This window comes from Serinus canaria, chromosome 24, assembly GCF_022539315.1.
Source record: "Serinus canaria isolate serCan28SL12 chromosome 24, serCan2020, whole genome shotgun sequence".
In the NCBI taxonomy this organism is placed as follows: Eukaryota; Metazoa; Chordata; class Aves; order Passeriformes; family Fringillidae; genus Serinus; species Serinus canaria.
Window position 1 is genome coordinate 643,048 of NC_066337.1, and position 15,164 is coordinate 658,211.

The 15,164-nt window shown below is 45.2% G+C and overlaps 1 protein-coding gene across 6 annotated transcripts in view; it reads left to right on the plus strand.

Annotated features, from left to right (window-relative positions):
• The window catches only part of ARHGAP32 (Rho GTPase activating protein 32), a 236,190-nt gene that overhangs the window by 166,729 nt on the left and 54,297 nt on the right, over window positions 1-15,164 (plus strand). For all 6 annotated transcript variants that reach the window (XM_050983506.1, XM_050983507.1, XM_030231136.2 and 3 more), the window contains one exon: window positions 5,308-5,389. In XM_050983506.1, coding sequence (XP_050839463.1) covers window positions 5,308-5,389 — 82 coding nt within the window. The remainder of the gene's footprint in view (window positions 1-5,307; window positions 5,390-15,164) is intronic.

A 15,164-nucleotide genomic window follows, 5' to 3' on the forward strand; every position in this document is an offset into this window, starting at 1 on the left:
CTGAAGTTTCATTTGTTTCTAGAGTCAACGCACTGGTACTACTTGAACAAACTTCTGCTTCTGAGCTGTGTTGTGCCTTTGCTGGACTTGTGTTCTAATCCTAGCAGCCTTAAAGCTGAATATGCTGTGCTGTCATAGAATCAGAGAATGGCTTGGGGTGGAAGGCACCTCAGACATCAGTTCCAGCCTTCAATCAATTAAATGCTGTAATACTGCTTGAAATGATCAGCCTATGGCATGATTAACTTCCAAGTGAATCAATAAAGCAAAACAAAGCTACTCTGTGGTCTGTGCCTGAGTGTGAGCATTTTGCACAGGGTTTGGAAGCCCTGTGTGGGATGTAGATCCCATTATTCAGGCTGGCTGGCACTGGGGCCAGGTCTGGAGAACAGCACTGCTGATGAAAGGCACAGAAGCAAGGCAGCCCTTCTGCAGTTTGTCACAGTTTTGTGCCTCTCAGATCACAGCGATCCTGTCGTGTGTTCCCAGCATAAAAACGTGGTGATGAGCAAACTGCCAGAAAAGGCAGTTTTCTGTGTCCCTACACAGTCAGGCTCCCGACACAACAGATATTAGCAGCTGCAGAAATACAGCACCATATTCTGGCTTAACAGAAAATTAGAGGTGGAATAATCCTGTGCCCTTAATGACAATCAGGAGTGGTCACAGTGTGAGCAGGTGGCAGCCAAACACACCATGGAGATGCAGCTAGCTCTGTGTTCCCCAGCTCCAGGAGCTGGGTTTGCTCAATGTCTTAACCTGTGTGTTAAGTTTAAGGCTCATGAGCTCTAAATGTACAGGAAATGTACATTTGCTGATGGAATGAAGTCTTTAATGATACGAGCAGTAAGAATTCAGAGAAAGGGAATTTTTCTGTGGTATTGCTACACCAGACCTAGAGATGAGTTACAGGCAGAAGTGTCCTTGATGGATGCTCAAAAAGAGTGTGTAGGTGAAGAATGTTGTTACAGCAAGAGGTGTAGGCACAGATGAAGCTGTGCAGCCTCTAAAGCATTTGTTAGAGGCAAATAGTTCTGTTCCTGTTTAGGAACATTGCAGTGATAGCAATCTGTTGATGCAGTCATTTGAATTAATAAAATAAATCAACAGAGCCCCTCTTGCCAGATAGTTGTGATACTGAGAGCAGATAAAAGGGGGAGGTCCTGCCACCAAATGTTTGGACAGCTTGTCCTGTTAGTTCTTGGGTTTTTGCTTCATGTTAGGGAGGAGCAGGGCTTTATCAACCAACCACAGCTTCCATTAGAAAGCATGTCTTGATAGGAGGAAAGCAAAAACAGGGAAAAAAATTTCTTGTTTTGCTGAAAGGGGAAAAAAATTACATCTTGACTTAAAGGAACTCCCCTGGTTTTGTGCATTTGAAGCAGCTGTGAGTTGTGTGTGCCCAGGCAGAAGTGCCTTCACTTGGGATAATGGGAGGGCTGTGATGAGGAACTGGAGACAGCTCTGCAGATGTGAGCCAAAAACTGGCTCTGACAGGCTGCAAACACCTGCAGCTTGGATTCAGCATGGAAGTCAGAGTGTTCCTGCCAGCCAGAGCTGTCCTTCAGGGATGATTCACTGGGTTTGTATCCATCACACTTCCCTGGCACAGTGCCTGTGCTCTCCGCATACCTGAGCTCATGACTGCATTGCAACACACCTAATCCTCTGTGAACAAAACAACCCACAAAGCTTCTTACCATTTGCTCTGCTTGAAGTAAAATGATTTTTAAGACATTTTTCCTCAAGCTTTTTTCTCTTCCAATGCCCTTAGTGTGAGTCAGTGCTTTCTCTGTAGGATTGTTACCTAAATTACAGCCACCTCCACATTACCAGCCTTCAGCCCTCTTTGTTCTGCTCTGCTTTTACTTCATGCTTTGTCTTTTCAATCAGCTCTGTGTCAGGGAGCTGAGTCACTGGGGACAGGATCTTGTTTGATGCATAACTGCCCTTGGTTGTCCTGAATTATTCTGGTTTTTGGGAATAGTTTCCTGAGGTGGAGAGCTGCCCCACAGCCTGCACTGCTGGAGAGGTGACAAAACCAGGGTGTGCAGCTGGGGGGAGCTGGGGTGATTTTAATCACACTGTGATTGCAGCAGCTTCAGCTGCTTGTGAGACTGCAGGACCCAGTTCCACAGAAGTCCAGGATGATTTGGGTTGGGAGGGAACGTCGGGGATTATCCAGTCCCACCCCTCCCATGGGCAGGGACACATCCAATCTAAATCACATCCATCCCTGCCCCCTGACAGTGGGAAGCCTTTCCCTGTGTCCTGTCATTCCACCCCTTGTCCAAAACTCTCTGGTTTCCCAAAGTGCTGCTGGCACACCAGTCAGGAATGGTTAATCAACAAGTACCATCCCACGCAGACATTTTTTTGTGAATAAAAGAAATAAAAATAATTTTATGGCCCAGGTGTTTCAGCTCTCTTTAACAGGAGCTCAGGATGAGAGGAGTAATAATCCTGTTCTTCCTGTTAGTAGTGCCCTAAAGTGAAAGAGCATCTCAGCAGGGGCTCCTTTGGAAAGGAGGTGAGGCTGTCCTGCTCTCTGTGTAGTCACTTGGCAAAGACTCAGTGACTGTCCTCCTCAGGAAGGCCAAATAGGCCATAAAAAGTTGCAGTTTCCTTGTCAGTTTTTGCTAGACTATGATCAGATTTAAAAGGAAAAGAGAAAACTTTTTGACTAAATTGAATCCACACTGTAGATTATGTCAAACCCAAAAAAGCAATCCAAATGTCTCAATGTTTCATTTGCCATTTAAGTTGCAAGTACTTCCTCATTTGTTTGAATTCCCTCCCCATACTGAAAATTACCATTGTTACTCTGACTTTTCCCTTAAAGCCTCTTGTATCCCCCAGTTTTAGCAGCCCCTGTCACAGAAGTGAAAAGATAAAGCTGTAGTAGTGTTGCAGAACAGTTCTCATGCACCAGCAGCCTGTACCTTCCTCATCTGCTGAACGTCTGTGGTGATATATTTAAGCTTTAGATGACTTTGCATTTATCTAAATATATACTGCCCTGGCTATTAATTTTCCTGTGTTGCCAAATCCTTTAATCCTGGCTCAAGCTCTAATAGTGCCTTGCTACATCTGTTGAGATTACCTCTTGGACTAAACTCATTTATTTATACAAAATCATGGAAAACTTCCCATAGGAGGAGAAGCATCTTTTAAGTGGGTGGGAATGAGGCACAAGTTGTGGACTATAAGCTCAGCAAGGATCTCCTGGCGATCTTGCAAGAAGTTAGAATAAGTCAGTCTGAAAATGTAAATAATTCCTAGCAGTGAGTTATCATGAGGGAGCCAGCACAATACTTTGTCCCTAAAAATCTATTGGAATTATTGGTGTGAACATGGCAAAAATGATACATGCAGATCAGGTAGAATATTTGATTTGGGAAGGTTCTGGGATATCTGGAAGCAGTGATATCACCATCATCCAGGGTCTTTAATTTCTGAATGCTTGGTTAGTGTGTTGTACAGTGCATCCAGAAACAGGAGAAATAGTGTGTTAGCAGTCAAAGGCAAATGAGTTTTGATTTCATGTCCAGCATTTGATTAAATGTTCAACAGTGTGGGATCTGGGCTTGGGTTTAGATCCAGATTTAGATGAACAATAGAAGGTTGGGGTCCCATGACTTCAGGTTTCTTTACACAGACAATGTGGGCAGTTACTGAAAATGGAAGAAGCTTCATCACTCCAGCTGTGGAGTTTCCAGATGATGTCTGTGTGGTGGTCTGAGACTCCATGGATCTGTGCAGTTTTCCTAAATTAAAAATTGTCTCCTGTATCTCTGACACGGGAGATGTCCAGCAGACACTCTCAGCCACAGTGAAGTGTTAAAGTTCAGCCTGGGGAAGAGAAGAGAAAAGAGAAGAGAAGGGGAGGGGAGGGGAGGGGAGGGGAGGGGAGGGGAGGGGAGGGGAGGGGAGGGGAGGGGAAGGTGGCTGGTGCAGCCATACCTGGTGTTAGATTTTGGGTGGGTTCTGTGAGTCTCCTGTGATTCCCAGGCCAGTCCCAGTTACAGGGAACCCCAGCTCAGAGCCTGAGCTCAGAGCTGCTGGCCCAGAGTGCTGCTCCTGCAGGCTCTGCCCTGAGCTCAGAGTCCTGACAACAATTTATTTCAAGTCTGTGACACTGTGTGATGGGTGACAGCTCGTCCTTGTGCTTGGGCAGGGCACTGCCCTGCTGGATGCTGGCGTGGGGGAAGAGGAAGGTGTGGGCTCTGGTAACTCTTGCTTCCTTGGGGAATTTGGAATAACTTCAGTCTGGACACCCCACACGTGGCACTGCCACCAAACTGGTGGGAGGCTGGTGGGTAAAAATCAACTTGGAGTAGGAAGGAGATCATTTCTCCATGGAGACAAAAAGGAATTGTGTAAGAGGAATGAATAGAGGAGGGAGTGTCTGCCAGGCTTGGTGCTGGCTGCCCCTGTGCCTCCAGAGGGTTTCACGGATGTGCCAACATGACTGCACAGTCCTGGCTAAGTTCTGCTCACATGAGCTGGGGCCATCCTCTGGCTCCTTCCATCATGCTCCTGTGGTGTTTGAGCAGACTTGGTGCTTCCAGCTGTCCCAGTCACAGGCCTGACAATGGGACAGGGAATCTGCCCTGCCTCAGGTGAGGGTCTGGGGAGGTGCTGGTGCCTGAGCTCCATCTCAATACAGGAGCTGTGCTGGGTGAGCAACACAGAGAAAAGGTGGGGAAAGATGCACCATGGATTAAAGTTACCAAAGGTCTGCTCTGGTCTGACTTTCACCTGGGATGAGAGTAAGAAGAAAGATGCTGGGAAATAAGAGAGAAGGTGGGGATGCAGGGAAGTGCCAAATTCCTCTCTGGTCACAGCTTAGCCTGAATCTTCAAACAGGGAAAGGGAAATAATTTCACGTCTCCCCAGATACAGCAGCTCCTCTTGAGTGGCATGGGAATGTCTGCAGGTACATCCTACTCCAAGAACACATCAGGATCCTTCCCACAGCCTTTAATCCTTAGGCTGGTTTAGAGGGGCTCCCCAGCCTTTCTGCCTTTGAGGGACTGCAGGGAGAAATGCTGAGTTAAAGGTCAGTGCAGGGACACTGCAAATTAACATTCAAAGTTAATCACTCCAGGACCCTGCAGTGCCTGGGGCTCTCAGGTTGTTCTCTCTCAGGTGCTGGCAGCAGAGCAGAACCTGCAGTTGGCAAAGACTGCTGGTCATTTGATGTTGGATAATGTCAGGGAGCATCACCCAGGGGGAGTTGAGGGGAGATGTTGGTTGGACACTTCAGATCATAACACTCCATTTCCTCCTTCTGTTTTACTCCAGGTTGGATTCTTTCCCAGTGAATGTGTAGAACTCATCAATGACAAAGTCCCTCAGTCCGTGACCAATTCGGTGCCAAAACCAGGTGTGTAAATCAGCTTTTCTTGATGCAGTGAACTGGACTGGAGTTCTCTTTGTGTGTTCTGTGTTAATTACCTCCTTCACACATGTCATGAGTGTTGATCATCCCCTGCACATCCTCATGTCCCTCTGTGTGTTGATCACCCACACATTGCCCCTCTCTGGGGAGCTCCCACTGTTGAATTTTCTTTCACCTGCTTTAGAGACTTGTATCAGTGTCCTCCTCCTGCCTGACTTGAAGGATTTAAGCCAGTCAGAATTTCAAGATACTTTGAGCAGTCTGTAAAGAGAGATTCCATGAAACATCCCAGTTCTGGGTGATCAAGGGAGTGTTGCCTGTCAGGATGTTTTATACAGAACATAGCAGGAGTGTTTGTGCTGATCAGATAGAATAGATCATCTTGGTACTGGAAGGTTCTTTCTGCTTGAGGATAAATGGAAGAAGTTGGATGTAACAGAATTGGAATGCTGGTTGGTACATGCCTCCATCTGCTTCCTTCTGCCTTCTGGACGGTTCTGTGTTGTAGGAAAACCAGGCAAATTAATTCAAAGTTCTGCTGAAGGAAGGAATAATAAATAGAGAATGGGATTTTGGATCTGACTCTTCTGTCAACCTTTCCATCCTTTCAGTGTGTTCTGGAAATGATTGGCATTAGGTGTGCTGGCATAACTGAGATCTCTGTAAAATTTATTGGTGGGGAAGCTGACATTTTTTAAAAATATCTCTATATTCATATAGGTAAAGATATTTCTATAAATCTTTAGTATCGAGAAGTTTGAATGTGCTGTTCTTTCTTAAAATGTTAAGCAGCTGGGAAGTGAAGTTGGTGTTGAACTGGTGTTCCTCTCATTCCTCTCCTGTATTTTAATGATGTTCCTTATCTTGGCAGATTGCTGACTTAATACTTTAAAACAAATAGATGCAATTCAAAAGCTTGACATTTGCCAAGGGAAATAACAGTGTTTTATCAGCTCAGAGCTCTGGGGTTTGGTGGAAAGTCATGGATAGCCAATCTGTGAGTACTCTGCAGTGATCTGTGTGCTTTGGAGAGCTGGCAGATCGGGGCAGGGGTGTCCTCAGCTATTGGCACTGCCAGCCTCTGACACTCCTGGAATATGATTTGGAATCAGAGGCACAGAGATGGGCATTCCCTGGATCCAGGACCTGCCTGTGCCCAGTCACTGCTCCATCAGCTAAAACAGGAAAGGCAACTTTCAGCCTAAACACAAGCAAATGTTTATTGTTAAACGTGACTCAGGCCTTTCAGTGTGCTGAGCTGCTGGGAGTAGGGTCTGCTTTGGTGGGAGAAAATGGATGAAGAGATTCTGTTTGGCTTCAACAACACTGTGGGAGGATTTCCCCCTTCAGCCCTGGGAAATGTTTGGTACAAAGCTGGCACCACAAATCCATGTATCGTGAAAAGTAATAAGTTGGAAGATATTGCTAAGTCACAAAAGTGTCCCCTGATGGTTGTTCCATGGGTACTCTCTCTAGGAGAGCTCTAAGGAGCTTCGAGATGTAAGGAATGCTGCAGCTGATTCTGTCATCCTGTCCCTCCTCTGGACACACAGTTCCTGGTACCACTCCTTGGGTGCATTCTCTGTGCACCTTGGGAGGTGACAGCACATGAGTGAGGTTGGCAGGAGTCTGGAATTCCTTCCTTGGACACTTCAAAAGCTGCTGGGAGAGGAGTCAGGCAGGAGGTCCCTGTTGTTAGGGAATGGTAGATGTCGTATTGGAGGACTTCGAGAACTCCTTGGCTGGATGAAAAGTGCTGTGTGAGATGGGTGAGAGGAGGAAGGAGTTCCAGTTCCAGGTGTGCCAGCATAGCCCAGGGAGGTGGCACAGGGCAGGACTCAGGTGCTGCCAGAGGGGAAGCTGGCTCTTCCCAAGGGCAACCTGCAGAGCTAGGAATGGCATTGCTAGGATAATGCACTTTCCTCACCCATACTCCTGCATTTTGTGTTTTCCAGTCCACACATTATGCACACAGGGTATTTCTCATGCTTAAATAGCCACATTAATTACTTTTCTCCCTGTACCTGTGTCCCCAAGGACCAGAGACTTTCCTAAAAGTCTCACGTGGAGCTGTTGTCCTTACTTGACATTAGCAGAGTATTTCATCTTGAATTAATGTGAAGTTTTAGATTTGGCCTTGATGAGCTGCACTTATCAACAATCCAACTTTGATTTCTTTAATCAAAATATAATGCGTGGAGCATCCAGGACGTTGTGTATGTACAGAGTAAAGCTCTTTGCCACGAAAAAATTTCCAAACACAGAACTCCTCATGCTGCTTAATTGTCCCTGGATCTGGCTGGGCTGAGGAACCTAATGAAAAGCAGATGGAACTTCCTGCCCTGGGTTTCTATTATGTTGTATAATTAGAGGGTTTGATGTGCACAAAGGACGGGGACAGCGTTTTAATGGAGCCATAAAATGTTGCAGTGGTCTCTAATGCAGGGCAGTGAGTGCAGTTCCATGGAGATGAAACATGGGGAAGGGCAGAGGAGGGCTGGGTTTGAGGGCAAACTCTGCTTTTGGAAACGATATTTTCATGGACTGTGGCAGGATGTGCTTTGTACCAGTAGTGATGGAGCCAGGGCCTGGGGTAAGTGATGGAAAATGGGAAAATTCAGGAAAAACAGAAAAACCATACAGAGTCTTTTTATTCCATTCTGACATTCAGAGTCATGTGAAAGAATACCAGTTTTGCCCCAAGTCACCTCTCAAATATATTTGACATTAAAGTTTGAAGTCAGGAGAGGAAAGGTACCTGTTGAGAGGTATTTTCCCTCCAGTGTTGGACTAAGCCTGTGCCCTCTTTTTTTTATATTCAGTCCTGTAAGAAAATGTTTTTTTTTCCCCAGCTGGGATGCAAATGCTTTCCTGACTGTTTCTATTTATGTAAAAAAACCTGTGAATTCCCTGGATCCAGGGAATGTGTGAAGATCTAGGAAGGTTCTGTGGGTTCATCAAATCCCACATTTCTTGAGCACTTTCCTTTTCTCTAAATTCTCACAGTATTTTTAGTGGGATACAATACACTAATAATAATTTTTTAGCCTAAAATATTATATTGGATTGATATCTACTATTTCATAGTTAATACTATCAATTTAGCTGAATTTCAGTGCCAGAATAAATGAAATCAGCTCATATTCATAAGCATTTTTAGAGATCCAGGATAAAGGCTGCATTTGAATTTCAGATATTCAGGGAGAAGTGAATCTTTTAAATATTCAGTGCTGCTCAGAAGGTAAAGTGTGAATAGCTGCTCTGGATTTTCCTTCTAAGTGAACATTTGTGAAGTGCCTGAACTTTGTGCTGCGTTGACTCTTCTCGTCCCCCTCTGTCCATCTCTTTGTTTGGGAACAATGTGTTTATGTCCATGTGTGCTCATGCTGTCCCCACTCCTCAGTCACAGTCTCAGCTCTCTCTTTCAGTTTCTCAGAATTCTGGATACTCGTAGTTTAGCAGTATTTTAACCCATATCTCACACCTTACCTCATACCCGCAGTTTGTTTTTGTCATTTCCTAACAAGCAGCATCTTCCTGTGACCCAGCTTCACTGCAAAGGCCTTGGCAGGGTCATTCTGGGGAAGGTTTTAGACTTGGTCTTGGCTGGGGAGCAGCTGCTTTCAGTGGGAAAACACAGAATTAAGAAAAGGGGGACAGTTAGAGCTGAAGAGAAGAAATGGGGGATAAGAAGGTAATATTTCACTTTTTTTTTTCCTCCCCCCAAAATAAGAATTTGTAAAGCCTCAGGGGTCATTCTCACAAAGAATGTATAACCCAGCAGCTCTGCCCAGCTTTCTGGAGGAGTTTTCAACTTCCTGTCTCCGCCATTTAATTTATGTTTGAGAGGTGAAGGTGCTCTTATGGGACACAAGATTAAAAAGTCTCCTGTCAGTATTACAGGCTGTTGTGAATGACTAATTTTCTTTTTAAAACATCAATAACAGATTGATCTGGGTCAGCACACCCAATACAAATAATCCACTGAATTTCAGGAGGATTGAAATTTAGCTCTGGATCAGGCAACAGGCTCTGCCCTGACCTCCTGCAGGCTCTGGTCAGTGCTGGAGAAATTAATTTTAACTGCAAAAATGCAAATCGAGATACATTCACTGAGTTGTTGTAATCACAATAAGGCCATGCCTGGTTTGAAACAGGCTAATTTCTAATCCCTGGATAAAAAAGATTGTGGTCAGTATTTATTTTAATAAAAATCAGAAAGAAGAAAGTGCAAATAGAGCCTAAATTCTGCAGATGCTCAGGCTGAGCAGCCATTTGACACTGATAAGAGCATAATGTCTTAATTAGTGCTTTTATAAAGAACACAGGGGAAGTGAAAGTGTACATAATTGGTACCAGTCTTGTTAATCTGAAGTAAACAAAGCAGTTGTTTGGTGTTCATGCCACTGTCTCGTTAAAGCTGAATTAAATGCAAAAGTGCTGAGCCAAGGCAGGTCTTCATTTTCAGAGGGAGGCAGAGAGGGGATGAGCACCCAGAGCTGCCCAGCTGGAGCTGTGGATGCGACAGGAACTGCTTCCAGCCCTGCCAGGCCTCAGGACCAAAATCCTGCAGGGAATCCTGATTCCTCAGGCACAGGGATCCAGGAGCAAAGGGCAGCAGGGGTGTGTGCAAACTCCCTCCAGGAGAGTCCTTGTCCATGTCTGGGAGGTGCTGCAGGAATCTCCCCAGCTCTGAGAGCCACCAGGACCAGCCAGCAGGCTCCAGCAGGTCTGTGCCTGCTCGTGCAGTCCTTAGGCTGGAGAAGTCCCAGCACTGACACGTTCACTGCCGTGTCTCCAATGCCACATCCCACACTTCTCCTTCCCTCCAGAACACAAGTGTGGGGCTGGGGCAGAGCTGGCCTGCCTCCCCTGCAATGCATGATTTTCAGGAGGAGCGCAGCAGCAAAACACAGCTCTGAGACAATTACTCTGCACAGGGTGAAGAGTAAGAACAGCCTCTGCTTTAGTACCAGGAGAAAAGAAGGAAAATTCAGTATATAAAATAGAACAAAATTAACAAATATACAAAATTAACAAATATAACAAAACCTGTGCTGTTTGACAGGACTGGGATGGGCCTTGTGGTGAAATGTTGGGGTGCTTTTTGAGCTGGGATACAGGGTGGGAATTCCTGGATCCTCTGAATTTCCCAGGTGTTTAGCACCAAACAGCTTGAAGGATTGGGTGTGTTGTATTGTGCTATTCATAGCCAGCTGAGCTTTGTGTGAAATGAGCCCATTTTCAGTGGAAGCATATTTTAACCAGCTGCTTTTTGTTTTTGTTTTGCTTTTTCCCTTTTTTTTTTTATTTCTCCCTTCCCAGTCTCCCCTGCCCACGGAGCCCGTCCAGCGTCCTGGAGCTACTTCCCCCCTTGTATGTCTTCATTTATTCCTCTGTCCTTCTTTCATTCTTGCCTTGTTTCTCGGTCTCCTTTTTCTTTCCTTCTTCTTCTGTACATGCAGGTCAGTAGCACTGATGCCCTGAAGGATATTTAGGGGAAACCAACCCAAATCTTTGTTCTAAGGCACTTTTTAAAAAGATTTGGACATAAAATAATATAACAGGGAAAGAACAAAGCTAATTATAGCTCTTTTCTGGGGGTTATAGAATCATTTTGAGTCCATAAAAAGATTGAAAATATATAAAAGAAAGAAATTAAGCGTCAGACAACCAAGTATGAATGTCAGTGTGAAAGAAACAGAAGATAAAAAGGGGTTATGGGGAAGAATTAAACATATTATTGAAGTTTGTTAGAACATAGCAACCTTCAGAAGCCAATTTTTTTTTTTTTTTTTTAATGGGGGAATGGTGTTTGTGCTTAACATCTGACAATGCCCAAAGTGAACCAATATTTGGCTTGTTTATTCATAGTCCTTCTTCAGGTTGCCATGGTCTTTTTTAGGTCCTGCTAGTGCTGGTCTAAACCTCACAGCAATAACCTGGTGTCAGTAAAACCTGGGATTGGTCATGTAAATTTATCATTTTTACAGCAAATGCCTCACTTGTACAAATCAGCTCTCCCTGGGATGTTGTTTGGATTCCCTAAGTCAGTCTGAAAACTTGATATGCAAATACCTTAAAGAGACAATTATAAAATATATAATATTCATGGAAATGTACACAGATACATCCTTTGCCCACATGCCCACTGCCAGCCTGCTGGCACAGACTGTGCTGCTGTCCCTGGAGAGTGGGCAACAGGCAGTGCTCCCATTCCCAAGGCTCCCTCCAGCACAGGAAAACCTGGTCCTGATGGGAAGAGTTGATTTTCTGAGCACCTTCCTGAGCACATGCCAACGCCTCCAGACCCTGCAGACAGAAGGAATGACCAGAGGGGGAGAGCAGGGGTTCTATATTCATAAATATTGACATATTTGGGATAGGTCATTGAGAGTGAGGTGAGGCTTCTTCCACTGCCCATGTCCAAACCCACAGGAGCCAGGGAATACTGAAATTGGGATGGAGGTTTTAAGAATGAGGGCAAAATTTATTGCAGTGGCTGGCCATGTCCACTGATAAATAATCTAACAGAAAATTTGGGAGGAATCGGAATAGTGAATCTTGTAAGATCCAGGGAGTTCCCTTGGGGCACACAAATATGAAGAAAATATTTTTCTTCATGTTTTTCCATTTGTACAGTCAAGTTCTTTGGATCCCTGAGCCCTTCAGAGATGCAATTCCTGCCAAGGATCAGCAGCAGTTAAATTCAGATAACACAGGGAGGCTTTAGCCTGTCTAGTTTTCAGCCAGACTTTTTAATTAGGTTTTTAACATACAAAAAAAAAAAGGAATGGCCACATTTCTGGTTATTTAATGCCAGTGGTCAGTGTCGAGTCCCCCTCCTCTCTCAGCTGTCCCCCTTCTCTTCTCAGAGAAGGAAGGTTCTGACAACAGAGCAGCTCTAATATTTCTGCTCAAAGCTATAAGGCTTATTAGTGGTTCTGCTTGTTTTTCCTGTGAAATTAATTTCTTGTGACAGCCCTGTCCCTCTGTGAGTCACAGAATTGCCACAGAGATGACAAACTTGGCTGTGGCTGCTCTGAGAGCACCCCTGGAGAGCTGGGGAACCACATCTTCCCTTGGCTGAGCAATCCTGGGCTCTGGGGCTGTTTTATATTATTCCTGTGTCCCACAGGTCATGGTGTCCACTACCAGGAATTTAGAAATAGTTGTGGTTTTTAAGTATGGGGGATTTGAGGTCCTGTTCAGGTTTTGCTGGTGCAAGGGGGAGGTTCCTTTCTGGGCTCATGTAGGCACTGAAGTTCTTTTTTGGGCTCAGATAAATGAGCTGAGCTCTGGACAGGGAAAGCAGGGGCTGGAAGAGGGTTTTGTAACTGGGACAAAGTGCCCCTGACTACAAGCCCAAAATCTTTGGTCTCCGAGACACAGCAAAGGCTGTTCCTGAGTGAGCTGTGCTGTGTTAAAAACCACCCATTTCTCCTCCAGCATTTGCTAACATAAACTGACATCTATTTTATATAATTTTAATACTATCTTTACAGTGAAAACTCTGCTTAGGGTGGTCTGTGCACAGCATCCCAGAATCCCAGACTGGTATGGGTTGGAAGAGATCCTAAAGATCATCTGGTTCCACCTGCTGCCATGGGCAGGGACTGGAATTGGAATTGTCCTGCACACACTGTGCTCACTCCTGAGCCAGCTCCAAGCCCAGTTGTTCAGGGCCCAGCACCACCCACTTCATCCCCAGCTCAGTCTTCCAGGGATTTGGATGTTCACTCAGCCCATGGTTTTTGCTGTTCACACTGTGAGCTCAGTTGATCAGCTCCCTCACAATGTTTGCTCCTGCTTGCACACAGACATTGAGAGGTGGGAACAATTCAAGCCAAGAACAGCCCAGAGAAGCTCAGCTCTGCATGCCCAGCACTGAACTCTGGATTTCTCCAGCTCTGTCTCTCTAATTGCTGTCTCTCCATGCTGAATTGTTGGTCTCCTGCAGTCCCTTTAGGAGATTTTTAACTTTGCCCTCTCTCTTGCCTTCTGTCTGTCCCTGTGCCCCCTCCCCTGATTATCAGATTTGGAGATGGATAGTGTAAAACCAGGCTCTGCATTTGTTACCGAGGCTCTGAACCAGTCCCACCTGAGCTCAGGTAGAGCCTGTTCTGTGCCATCACTCTCTGTCCTAACCACCTCTAACCCTGTGTGTGGTAGCAATAACTACTCACTAACCCCTAGGCTTGCTGGCAGAACCTAGCTGTAGTGTAATAAGTAGTGAGATAGAGAATTGTTAATTTCTTTTTATATTCAAACCTGTTGAGTAGAAGAGACAGTGCCTGGTTCTGAGAACCCACCTTCTCAGGGGCAGATTTTCTGCACGTGATGCCCAGACCCAGTGAGTGAATCCAGATGTTAAGGTGCTGCTCAGCACACCTGGGCCTTGCCTTGTGCATGCTCTGCAGTATCAGCAGCCATGTGAGTGTTAATCTGTGTATCAGAAATCAGCTTCTTTTCTTCCTCAGCTGCTGCATTTCTAAATATAGTGTTCTTCTTTTCCCAGGCTTTCAATTGTGCCTCACTATCCAAAGAGTTTGCCAAAACCTCTGTGACCATGCTCTGGGGGGAAGAGCTTGCTTGAATAAGAGAGGGAAGAAATGTGGTTAAATATGTAGTTTTATGGCAATGGAAACAACCCTCCTGTGTGCCCAGTGCACTGTGAGAGCAGAAAACAACTGTGTTGTGTTGTCATTGCCATGGCAACACGGCTGTCTCTTGTCAGAACTGGCACCAGGTGAAATTAAAGTGTTCCAGTATAACTGAGGAGCTGAAATGTGTCTCTGGTACATTTTAAGTAATTCAACATTTGATCCTCAGTTCTTGAAAGGTATTTGACAACAGACATTCCCATTTATTTGCTTGTTGTGTTAAGTCATACCTGGACTTCCATTTCCCTGGATCTCATGAACGTTTGGAAATGGAGACTGTAGGTGCGATTTTAGGAGAGCAGAGCAGCAACGTGTGGGAGCTTTATTTCTTGGCAGGGCTTGGCACCAAGGCAAGTGGCAGAGTTCTTGCACAGGCTTCAGACAGTGTTCTCCCCTGTGTCCCTCTGTTTCACCTGATCCCTTGGGATTGGGGTTGCACTGTACCTTCCTAGAGGTCATCCCAAGGTCAACAGGTTATTATTGGATATTTTATATCAAAGCAATGCTGATAAAGACAGCCAGTCAGAGCTCATTTGAGTCCTGCTATCCACAAAACCACGGAATCATGGATTTCCCTGAGCTGGACCCACAAGGATCATCCAGTTCCACTCCTGGCCCTGCACAGATGCCCCAGCAATCCCACCTTGTGCCTGAGAGAGTTCTCCAAACACTCCTGGAGCTCTGGCAACCTCAGGGCTGTGACCATTCTGGTCAGAGGAGGAACCTTTCCTGATACCCAACAGCACTGGTAGAACATTTCAGTTTATGAAGGAGCCAGTGCTGGTGCAATTTGGTGACTGAATTGCTTGGTAAGTGCCAGGCCACTCTTCTAACTGTATTTGAACTGATTGCAAATCTTCTTGTGGTTTAGGTGTAAAGCTCTGCTTCTGCTGCAGTCCTTGTCAGGATGCCATGTTCCTTCTCCAGTCATCAGAGGAGGATTTATTTTAAACTAGGCTTTGGGGCTTTATTTCACTCCCATCAGAAGTGCTGAAAGCTTGGTTTAAAAAAATATTATTTTGCTGGTAGTGTGGATCTTGGATACATTAGGAATGTCAACCTTCACCTTCAATAATTGTGTTGTTTTGCTGGATTTC